General features: G+C 37.3%; 1 protein-coding gene across 6 annotated transcripts in view; it reads right to left on the reverse strand.

Annotated features, from left to right (window-relative positions):
* Nucleotides 1–700: 700 nt before the first annotated feature.
* Nucleotides 701–12,613, reverse strand: part of Trps1 (transcriptional repressor GATA binding 1) — a 250,228-nt gene continuing 238,315 nt past the window's right edge. For all 6 annotated transcript variants that reach the window (XM_045143804.1, XM_045143805.1, XM_004661382.2 and 3 more), the window contains 2 exons: nt 4,691–4,813; nt 701–1,892 (listed from right to left, as the gene is read on the reverse strand). In XM_045143804.1, the coding sequence (XP_044999739.1) occupies nt 828–1,892; nt 4,691–4,813 (1,188 nt within the window). In that variant the 3' untranslated portion in view covers nt 701–827. The remainder of the gene's footprint in view (nt 1,893–4,690; nt 4,814–12,613) is intronic.

Raw genomic sequence — 12,613 nt, forward strand, 5'->3', positions numbered from 1 at the left:
TGAAATTACTACACAAGCATTGAGGACATTGTTTTCTAAAACGTGTATATATGGACCAAATGAACCTAAACTGCAAACAAAAGGACTACTGTGTATTTGAACATCTAAAGGACAAAAATATCAAGAGGGTGTGTATGTGTATGTACAGGCAGGGCTTGCCAAAACCACTGTGCCAACATCTATCATGATTCTTGTTGCTCTCTCACCAAGCCTAACCACAAGTTCACATTTCATGGTCCAAATCTGAAACATGGTCAATGAGAGATTGATTTTGAGAGGGTGCCATTCACCTTCTAGTGCCCCGGAGACTCAGTTTCTTCCCATCTGGTTGGGATTTCATGAAGCTTCTAAATTTAGGCAACAATGCATGGGGTTTTCGAGTAAGTGGGCCCATGGCCATCCCAATTCTGCTTAAGTATTATGATATGTAAACCCTTTCAAATGTTAGACAGCTTTTATTCCTTTACAAACATCATTAGCTGGTGGGACTATGTGTGGGTCATTTCACCAGTAGACATTAGCCAAGACAGTTTGATTCATTAGGTTTTAAAAAATAATCATCATGTTCCATTCTTTCTCACTGACCATATGCTTAACTTTGAAATCTTGGTAACCTACTCATGAAGAAAAAAAAAAAAAAAAGAAAGAAAAGAAAGAAAAGCAAAAAAAAAAAAAAAAAAAATTAAAAAAAATAAGGGAATTTGATGTTGGATAAGGCAGGCTCTATGAAGTATTTTTTTTTTAATAGGTCTTCATAAGACATTACAAGCTATTGAATTCCCATCAAGAAAACCTATTTCTATTTAATTGTGCTAAGTGCTAAGGTTTTACTCTTTAGGTTTTCCATTTTTTTCCACTTGTGCATTGTTCCTATGCAGGCCCCTCTGGATATGTGTTGTGAAGTCATATTTGTCCGTGCAAAGATGCTGGCATATGCTGCACTGGAAAGGTCCACTGTCACCATGGCAACTCATATGCAAAGCATACATCACTTCATCCAGAAAGACAATGCCACAGTGCACACATTTTGTAGAAAGTTCATCTTGAGTACTTCTGTCAACTTTCTCTGTTTTGACTACATTCAAGGGCCCTTCACTTTTTACACTGGGTGGTGCCTTTGTTTTCTCCTTGGAGGCACCATTTGCAGTTGGCCCAGGTCTGGAATGCTTGATCGCCAAATCTAGAGGAATGTCATTGTCTGATCCAACAGCTGGGAAATGAGGAGGCAGATTGAAGGTGGGATAAGGCACATAGTTTTGGCAAGGATTTGGTAGGCCAGGCACATGACTCAAGTAGTGCGGATTCCCAGGAACCGAGAGCTTGTATTTACTCCAGAACCGCAGCCAGTCAGCTTCACTCTGGAAGTCATTATGTACAAAGGGGAGTCCAAAAAGTGGGTATTGGTACTTTTCAATAGGGCTGCCTGGTGGTGAGTAATTGGGGTGCTTTGCAGGCCTCATGTACTTTTCAATGGGACTGCCTCTCTCAGAGCTTCCTTTCCCTTCAGATACAGATGAACTGTTTCCTGGATCTCCAGTACTTTCCTGAGGACTTTTTATCTGAATGTGCAAAGGCTGCATTCTTTTGTGTATATCCAGAGATTGTTGGCTGACCAGGACTGGCTGCTGAGCAGAATGGCTTTTAGTCAATGAACCCTGGGCTTCATATTTACTTAGGTTTGGAAGTGGAATTTCTCTCTGATGACTTTCGCTTAAGTGATCTTCTGACCTCCTCTCTAAGGGGCTTCCGTTGACCTGCTCCTCGTTGCTACCCCTCTGCTGTTTGTTGAGCTGTTCGGCCTGAAGTGCCTCTGGGTTAAGGCGCTTTCTTGTTCTTCTTCTAATAATCTGCTCACCATTGTTTTGTTTAATGATGTTTAAAGGCCTGGGAGTCTGTAGAGAACACACACAATACATAAAAGGGAAACATTAAAAATACACTAAAATGCAAATCTCTATTTTTTTTCCCCCAAGCAGGGTCACAGGAAGTAACTAAAATGAACTATTTTAGCTCAATTAGCCAAGGTCCATCTTTACAAGGCAGAGGAGGGTACAGAAGACTTTAATCAATTTGCAAGTGGCTTTGCAGGACTCAGGAGATTTAGGGAGTTGCATCACAGGTGGTAAAATTGTGTGAAAAGTAATAAAATGACTGTTCTAAAACATTTTCAACTTCTACACTGAGCACTAAATTTCAGCAAAGTACCATGGGAGATAAGCAATGATGGTGAAGGGTGATGATGGCCTAAACTGTCTTGTTCTCCCCTGGCCCAAATCAGATATTGAAGCTCTAATCTCCAATATAACTATGTTTGGCGACAGTCTTCTTAGGCAGAAATTAAGGTTGGATAAAGTCATAAAGGTGGGGTCTTAATCTAATAGGATTCTGCATTTATAAGAAGAGGAAGAGAGACAGCTCTTTCCAGTACGAAGGGGACCATGGAGGTCAGGAAGTGCATCATCAGAATCCAAATCGGCTGCACCTTAGGCCTCCAGCTTCCACAGCTGTTGAGAACATCGGCTGTCATTTTAAGCCACCCATCTAGGACGTCTTGTATGGCATTTTTACCTGACTAATACATATCTCTTTCTAAATAGCTTCAAATGAAAATATAAAATATTTAAAATATCACATCATACCAAAGCAAAAATAATCAAAGACCAACTGTCAGGCATGTGAAGAAAACTCTCATGTAATCAAAGCCATGCCACAGAGATGCCTTTCTTCTCAATTTGTTTCCTTGAATGATCTTTATATATGCATCATGGAAGATTTCATTTGCTCACAGGTGAAGCATTACTGGTGTATTGAAATTCTGGACTCATTTGGAGCTTTGGTTCAAGTACTTGATCTGTCATTCTACTCAAAATAAATGCTGACATTCATCTGGCTTTAACATGACATGACTGGTATTAATGCATATGTTTAGCAGGTGTTTATAGTACATGACTAAAATCTGTAACACAATAATAAAAATGTTTGCAGAGAGGTTTGGGTTTTGTTTTAAAAATTAATAAGATAAAGTTTAATATATCAATGCATATTTATAGATTAAAGTTTATAAGAATCTTCAAATGGTCTGATTAAAATCCAGAAATGATTTCTGCATATACAAATAAAATGTAATTTGTGAGTGATTCCTAAAAAATGTACCTTAGTACAAAGCAATACGTTTTCTACATTAAAAAAAAATATATATATATATATATATATGAATTTGGGAGTATTGCTAGTCTCATAAGGTGTACTAAAGGCAAGAAAACTCACTTGTTTTTGATAATACAACAGTTGTTTCAGAATGAAAATGCCTGTGGGGATCGATGCCAGGTGAATGCAGTTTGTTCAGAAATGAAGCACTTCATATAAGTACTGTATGAGTATACAGTATTTAATCTCTATAGTAGAAAGAAGCCTGGAATCTACACATATCATTTTTTTAAACACAATTTTTTTAAACACAATTTTGTGGAAGTTTTTGTGTGATCATAGCCTTTATGTATTTCAATTTACAGTTTACTGAAAAACCCTCAAAACTAAGAACATCTTTCCTCCAAAGAGGTGAATATTAAATTTTAGAAAAAACAGTTTACTTTATAACACAGTGGTTAATATTACAATTTGGCAGATTAGTGATTAAATTAATTCTTGACCTATGATTGGCCAGAGTTCAATTAAAATCATTAATGTCAGTGTTCATTAAATGGAAGCTTGTTGCTGGGCTTAAATAGTGAAGTTTAAAAGAAAGTAAAGTGGTAGTGGTGATTTTTCTCCTTGCTAATAACCAAGGGCTTTATAGTACTCTCAACTAGGATTGTTGCCAGTGTGCAGTGTTTTAAAGAAAACTTCCAGTGGTCCGTTTATAAAGATGCTTTGTTTTAAATTGTATCCCCTGTAAGCTCCAATCTATTCATTGTCCTGTGTTAAGAATGACAGTAAAATGTCAAATAAAATGAAAAAGTACACAGGGAAATAGATGTCTATTTACCAAGCAGAATATTCCCTTTTTAAAGTCAGCTCTTACCAGCAGATAAACTTGCTAACCTTCTAGGATCTTAAATGCATAATCACATTGGGGAGTTTAATTAATTAATTTGAGTGTGTTCTTTGAGCCAGAGACAGCAGGAGACAGCACCTGTGGCCATGACAGTGCCCTCATGTGTGTGTTACCCCAAGCCTCACACACCTCGCTCCAAGATCCCCGGGATTCCTGTGGCATTATCCCGTCCTCATTCAGACTTGTATTTCTCAATGCACCTCACCCAGAGCTCCCAATCAGCCAAGTTGACCATTGCACATTCCAAAAGGCAAAATGGAAAATAAACATTTGTTCCTTGCTCTTTTAACAATAAACATGGGAGAGCCCGTCTATATTTTTTTAACTTATTCTATATTTTTGAATTTTTTTTTTTTGAGAACTTTTCTCTTTTCTCCCTAAATTAATTCCAACATTTTGGATAACCATTAGTTCAACTATTTGTTATATGACAGTCTCAGAATTCAATCATTTTCCTTTATTATATCTAAAGAAGAGTTACTAATGATCTCCAAGGTATCTCCCTATCACATCTAAGCTCCTTTCACCATAAATCACATGTGCACTCCAAGCCACCATGGACCAACTCTGAGAGGTCAGGCAGTGGGAGCCCTGGGCAGGACACACCCACACAAGAGCAGGACTCTAGGTTCTTACCGAGTGAAGCTTCTGGTACAGACCGCACGCGTTGCATACGTAGCCGCCATTGGCATTCTTTCTCCAGAGAGAGGTCTTTGTGGTCAGGCAATTGGCACAAAAAACACCAGAGCCTCTTCGCCTCTGAAATGGGGGGAAAACAATTCATGGTCAGAGGTGAGTCACATGATCCATGGAGTCAGACCAAATCAACCCGGGAGTTTTGTCTTTAGACTTGCAACAATGACAGTATAAAACCACACTGCCTATAATGAGGTCAGGTTCAATTGTGTTTAATAGGCACCGCTGATTTTCATTATAATTAACCCTACAGTGATGGATGAGGTGTGTGAAACACCAAAGGCTTTTCACAGGAACGGCTTCAACTTTTTGAACTTTGGGTTTTGTGCCTTTAATGATGGTTCCTACATGCCAAACCCTAAAATATACCTTTGAAAAGTGTCAAAATGAAAGTCAAAGACCGCACATGGCAGCCTATTTGGTATATGCTACCTAAAGCCTTCAAATCCAGTCAAGCTGGGAACCATGCGGCATGGAAGCCATTTAACATAAAACCCAATTGGCGCCTCTTTGTACGTCGTTCCTCTAACAACAGTATTGACAGAATATAAGAAAACCTGGTGCTTCCTCTGCACTTCCAATGTTCTGCAACCTGAAGTACAGTATTACTACTGACTACTTTAGGAGGTGTCTGCTTAAGCTAGCTGCATGCACATCAAGGGCTGTTTATTTATTTTGTTTGACTTAAATTAGGAAATCACAAGAATTTTTGGACAATAAATTGATTTTAGAGGCCTGAATTTTATAGGTGCCCGATTCAAAAATAATCAAAGAATATTTAAAAGCAAGTAATTTGTATTGGTGGTTGCAATCTTGCTGTCAAGTAATGATTCTATTAAACTTCTTATTTAAACAAAAGTCGGGCTGTGTTTGTAGGCACAAATATGAACAGGCAGGAAATGGAATTCTCTTGCTGCAAAAAAAGAGCCTGAAATGTGACTCAAAACTCTCCTTTCTCTAGGAAGCAAAGCCTTTAATGATAAAATATGCATGTTAGATAAGGAGTGGAAAAAGTCTTGCTGGAACTTAATTTTATTATAAATTAAATATTACAAACACTATAAGTCAAAATTTCAGGGATTCATAAAATTTAGGCAATTTATTTAACTTGAGTCCATACTGTAGAGGAGTGGCATGCCTGCCAAGAAAATACAATGGTTATAATTGTACTCTGATACATTTCAAATGGAAAGCTTTCTGCAGACATAATTTTGGCTTCAAGACTGGAACACTTTCTTGGCATTGAAAGGGCATTTGATTCATCGGGTGTTTCACAATGTATCACTAAAAAGACCTGGTGAGCAGCCAGTTCCCTATAGGGTAATTTTTCCTTCCAGATGCAAGTGCTATCAGAGGCCCTCGTCAGCTAAACTAATTATGATCTTGCATTTGCTGATGCCCGCTCACTCTAACATTCGACATCCTCCATTAATCATCAATACAAGGAAAATGAATGAAACGTAAAGAAATGAGGCCTGGTAAGCTGCACAGCTATAAAAATCCAAAATGAGAGCAATAACTTAACAAGATTGGGGGAATGTTTTTAGTGAGCACAAAGTCAGGCTAACAATTGCCCTTTTAAACCAAGAACATGATTTCATTAGTATAGCACATTGGGCTACCTTAGGTGATGTAATAAAAGCTAGATTTGCACAGAGATAATCTCCACCTCCCCCTTTCCTGCCTATCCTAACCCCCTGTCAGTCAGATTTAGGAATGCAATCCAGTTTTTAAGTCTCAGCAACAGTATTAGCAAACATTGATTTCAGAGGTCTATGGGTCCAAGTCTATGGGTCCCAAATGGGACCCATAGCAATGTAGAGGAACTATTCCCTCCCAGAAACCAGAAAGCTATTAGCAGTTATGGTTACCAAACAATTTGCCCCCCACCCTTTATCCAAAGTAAGCTGTGGAGCTTAGTTTGCTTGTCATTGTGAAACTTTCCTGAGGCCAAACCCATCATTTTCTTAGATCTAAATCACTCACTGACAAGTCCACTCCAACTTGAACATCAGGAAGGCAACATAAATGTCCATTTGGAAACTAAGTCACATGTATGGCTGAGGCTCAAGTTCAAATGTGTAACTATTTACTCCAGCCTGCTTCTTTTCCTTATGCTCTGGAAGCCTGACACAGCATGCCACAGTGGGCGTCATCCTGATTTCGGTGAGCATTTCAACCCTTGCACAATTTGGTGCCTAATTCTCTTGCAAGAAAATGCCCTTCATTAGTTAGGAGAAAAATCCTGACTTCTACCACTGGTTTCCACAAGGATAGCTTGCTCTGAGCACTACAGGAATGCCAATCAAGGTTACTGTACATAGGTAAGCCACCCCTTATTTTAACTATATCAGGTATATTTTGAATTCTGTCACTGAAATCCATTTGAATTGGAGGTTAGGAGTCAATTTTATTTCTACCAGTTACTAGGAATAACACTGCAAATTTGCTTAACTTCTCTTACTGCTGAAATTTCCCCATCTTTACAAAGCAGGCTGCTGAAAGTATTGGTACATTAGTAGATGCAATTGGAACAATGGCAGCAATGTGGCAAATGCTCAGTGAGTATTCTATTTGTCAAGTGGATGCTGTTGTGATTTCTTTTATATTAAAAGATATTTATGAATGTTTTCATTCCCTTAAATATCATTGCTAAACATTTGAGATATGCCAAAACAATATAGTTGGTTAATATCAAATGCAATTCATGTATATCTGCTTATCAAACATGAGAATGGAAAGATGAGTCAAAGCGAAATAGATAGGTGTTCACACCTCCATTTCAATACGAGCCTGCTTGCATGGGGGTGGAGAGAGTGGGAGGTAGGTGAGAAATATGTCACACATAAAATGTTATCTCTCAACAGAGTGAGCACTTTGGAACGACTTGTAAAACTGTGTAGTTTGGGGACAGTGAAATTTCTGGAAGCAGTAGAGAAGGTGGGAGAATTGGACAGTATCCTTAGCGCATGATAGAACCACACCTCACTAGACCAAAGCGTAAGTGAGAACACTGCTGGACACAGTAAGTCAGTATGTCATGTCTTAAGGCCATGTGCACCCTGAGCCCATCAAGAACGGAGGACTACCTGCCACTGAAGAACAGCAGAGTAGAGCTTCCCCTGCACCCTTGCCAAACATTTTACCCTAACTTAGAGAAAAGAGCTTTAAAGACTTCATTTACAGTCTATCCCACATTTTTTCCTTTTCCTTCTTAGTGAGTTTGTTCATGTCAGAAACCAAATCTTCTAGCAACATTCAAAATAGCAAACACCAAAGACCAAGGACCAAGGATGGGATTCTATTTTGAATGGATATTAACAAAATTGAAAATAATCTTCCTTGCTCTTTTTTTCATCATTTGCACTCCTTATTTTTGAAAATAAAGTCTTTCTTAAATGACTTTATTCATATTGATAGGCATCTGAGTTGGGTAGAGACTATTTATGATGCTATAGAAAATAAAAATCCAAGAAAATGCATTGTTCATCCTGCTTTTCACAATTAGTTTGGATAAACAGTGAAGGTCTCTTCTGGCAAGCTGCTGGTGTTACAAGATCAGTAAAACAAAGCTCTCAATCTCCATACCTTCATCACCATAGTTGTACATTACTGACAGTGTTGTATGTACACGTTTGTTGAAACATTAAATATTTCCATTTCTACATGCTCATTTTAAGAGGGATAACAACATATACTGCCATGACCCTGTACCAGAGAGTGGAGAACAACAACTCTGTGGATAAGGGCAGAGGTGGGAGAAGAAATGGTAAGAGTCAGTAGCTTGTGGATTATACCAACAGGCATTTGTGAGGATGTATTTAGCATTCATCTTTTTCAGTTTCAGTGAAGGAAAGCTGACAAGTTACATATATAGGCACACATGGGAGATGCGTTCTCAGCACCTGAGATTTCTCTAGGTGCCACGTGAACTTCTAGGTGGCTGTAAGGGGTACTAATAACGGGCCGGGAGGGGATTGCCATCAATTCTAAACCTATATAAAAGTTAGCTCAGTCATAAATTTCTTCAGAATATCATTCTATAATCACTAATTCAAGGAAATGATTTTTTTTTACCCAAATCTAACTTCTACGGTTACTAACTTAATGAATAATATAAAGGTGGCACATGGTGTGTTGCCTCCATATTGCTGTTACAGGGTGATCACGTCTTGTGGGGAAAAAAGAGAGTAATAATGGTGGGTACTGTTGAATGCAAAGTTTTAGGTCAGGGGCTGAAGAGATGGCTTAGTGGTTAAGTGCTTGCCTGTGAAGCCTAAGGACCCTGGTTCGAGGCTCAGCTCCCCAGGACCCACGTTAGCCAGATGCACAAGGGGGCACATGTGACTGGAGTTCATTTGCAGTGGCTTGAGGCCCTGGCACTCCCATTTTCTCTCTGTCTCTGCCTCTTGCTCTCTCTGTCTGTCGCTCTTAAACAAATGAACAAAACAAATTAAAAAAAGTTTCAGGTCAGTAACTGGGCTAGCAAGTGGTCATTTTCAATAATTATTGAAAAATTTTCAGATCACTTATCTTCTTTTTAAGAATTTATTTATATCACAATACTGCTTTTACAATGGCAATACAGACAACAAGTCTGGATAAACCTATATGACAGAATTTAAAAATAAAAATGATGCACCTGTACTTTAATTTAGGTCCATATTAAATTGAATAAATAATTCATTAATTTTTTTAACTAATCAGATGAAATCAGTTATTTTAATAATGAAACTACTTTGAACCAAGCAAAGCAAAGCCTCTATAGTGTGCAGTGCACAACAAACCACCACACAAGTCAATGCCACAGTAGGTAAATGATTTTCAAAATTACTCAAGTCTTGTTTTAGGTGCTTAATTCTTCAGGTAAGCACATATCTTTCTGCACTGAGATATGGCACACACTTTGGTAAAAGCAGATATAACAAAAGAGGGGGAAAGTCTTCTAAATGGATTCAGCTGATTTTATTGCTTACTTTTTTTTTAACTGAGGATCAGCCCAAAACTAGAATGTTAAGGATTTTAAGTTTCATTATTAAAATAACTGATTTTATCTGATTATAATAAAAAATTGATTGAGTTATTTATTCTAGTGGCTTAACATTCAGAGACATGGATATTTATCTTTGAAATACTAAAAGTCTCCAGTGGGGAAGGAACTTATGCAGAAATGATATTTTATAATAGTTTTCTATGAATAAGGACCATATTGAAACCATGTAATTACATAACAAGCCTCGATAGGGAGAGTATTGACTCACATTTTTTATGGTTTTATATCTTAGCCATTTAAATCGAATCAATCTGAAACTTGATATTCATGCTGTTAGTTTGGATGTACCTCAAATATTTTTAACTCTTTAAATTTTTTTTTGTGTTTATTTGATTATATCAAGAATTCTTTGAAAATTTCATTTCAGGGAAATGCACAGATGGTGATGATAGAACCTTCTGGTACAATTTTGCAGTAATAAAATTTCAGTGGTAGGTTTAATTGAATTGAGTTCTGGGAATAATAGTTGAGTGTCCACCATGTGCCTGGCACTGTGCTAAAAACTGGGATCACAGCAATGCACAGAACCTCACATGGCCTGGAATCCTGCAGACTTTCCGGTGGAATCTGCTAAAAACATGAAGTTGAAGTACAAACTAAGATTGTTCTTGAACACGGACAGTAAATTAAGCAGAAACTTTTCCAGAGAAACCAAAGTATTTCCCATGAATAAATCTCATTTAAGGGCTAAAAGTTTTCTAATCTGAGGATTAACTCTCTGTCTTCCTTTGTAAAAATGTACAATTGTCTAGTGTTTTCAGAAAAGAGTTAAGACTTTTTTTTGCCCATGAATAATAATATTAGATCAAAAACTTCAAAAGGAGTTAATGTGTACATGACTATCAGATCTTGAGTATATATAGTAATTGTTGAATAGTGAGTGCTGTTTGGGGCCTGATTACTCTCATTCACCACCATGAGATACAGAAGGCCACATCTGCATTCCAGTTTCCCACAAACAGCACAAACTGGCTGCTGATTGAATACTACCTTTCAGGGTTTACAGAAAGCTATAGCCACAACTTAAAATCAGAGAGTGGCTTGCAGTGATCAACAGCCAGAATTTCACCAGAAGCTTAGGCCAATAGTTTAGCAACAGCATGGGAAGGATTCTGCCAACAGACAGCAACAGTTACTGATATCCTGGCTGACTTTTGTTCCAAATAAAATTATGAGGAATCAGTTGAAATGGGCTGTACGACAAGTCTATGCCTGCTTTTAAACAACCCTCTTTGCCCTCAGATTTCTTGCCAAAAGACTGAAGGGACTATCTATAAAGTTCAGCCAAGCGGCCATTCTATAATCACCTATCTCAGAGCTTAGAAAGAAACCAGTTTACACCATATATTCCATTCAATTTCTCAATACACCAGGATTGATAATGGAGAACAGAGTAAATGAAACCAAACCAATGTCCCCAGGGCAATGAAACTTCCCTTGCTCCAGGGCATGAGGCAGTAGACACACATATTCTGAGCCTAGTTATCAATGCACCTAGGACTTAGCCCACACTCCCAACCACATAGGGAATTGTCCAGTGTACAAAGTAACGCTAGGGTGATAAACACATTAGCTCCATTTCTTCTGATTTGCAACTGGTGACTCTTGTCATAACAATATATAACTCTTACAAACTATTCTCATTCTTTAAATCAAATATTACAGAAAATTATCATATGTATTACTTATTTCAAAGATCTGAAGATTCCTATTTCCCTTCTTTAAATTGTGCTATATTTGGTAAATGTGCAAACCAAACATCCATTGGTACATAGAGATTATATAATAGAATCATGGCTGGAAAAGGCCAGATCTTTAGAGTTCTAACCCATGCTGCTTCTATAATATCCCTGCCTTTGCAGCAAGCATGTACTTGGACAGCTAAAAATATGGTTGAAAATTTATGTCTGTACTGTCTTTTTTTATTCCACATGAAAGTCATTATTGTCAAAAGAACTACTAAAGTTTCTCACTGCTTCTATTTCTGCCACCACGTATCTGTTTTCACCTTCCCTTCAGCTACAACAATGGCTGGAAAGTTGTTCTGTAGAGACATTTTATTCTATCCCAGTGCCAAAATCTGACACTGAAAGGAAAAATGTATATAATAAATGGCTTTGGGGAGGTACTGTTAAGACGATTTTAACCCCTTCTAAGAAATCTTCAGCTTAAGAATATAAGAGTTGATTCAATAAATTTATTGTGTATTTCATCAGATATTCTTAATGAAAATACCTCATATTATTAAAAAAATGAACTCTCTCAGTGATAGAAACCTATTCCACACTAAGCTTAAAGTACAGGGTTATCACTTTTTATGCATTTAACTGTAGAAACAAATACTAGTCTCAACAGTAGAACTGCTTTTACAGGGATGATAAGCGTACTAAAAGAAACAAAAATCAGTAACCTTTCCATATTAGTTCCTAGATGATAGTAACTAGCCTTTGAAGTCTTATTATCCTCAGGGAAGTTATGTATACATCAGTGATTTTTCAACAGTATTGGGAATCTGAAATTCTTGACAAACATTATGATACTTTCCCCAGAAGAAAATAATATGCAAAATATTTTAGATATAACTTCAAAATATTCAGAAGAATGTCCCTTACAGAATACACCCAAACAGTTCATATGATTCAAAATACACTGGATCCTAAATATATCTAACAATTAAAGATATTATTGTTAGGTAAAAATGAATCAATATTATTTTCCTTTGATGAGGTAAGAGAATAAAAATAGTTTTTTGACTTATGCAGCATCAAAAAATGCATCCAGGTCAAGACATGTTAGTGGCTAGGGACATG

Source organism: Jaculus jaculus, chromosome 2 (assembly GCF_020740685.1).
Source record: "Jaculus jaculus isolate mJacJac1 chromosome 2, mJacJac1.mat.Y.cur, whole genome shotgun sequence".
Classification (NCBI taxonomy): domain Eukaryota; kingdom Metazoa; phylum Chordata; class Mammalia; order Rodentia; family Dipodidae; genus Jaculus; species Jaculus jaculus.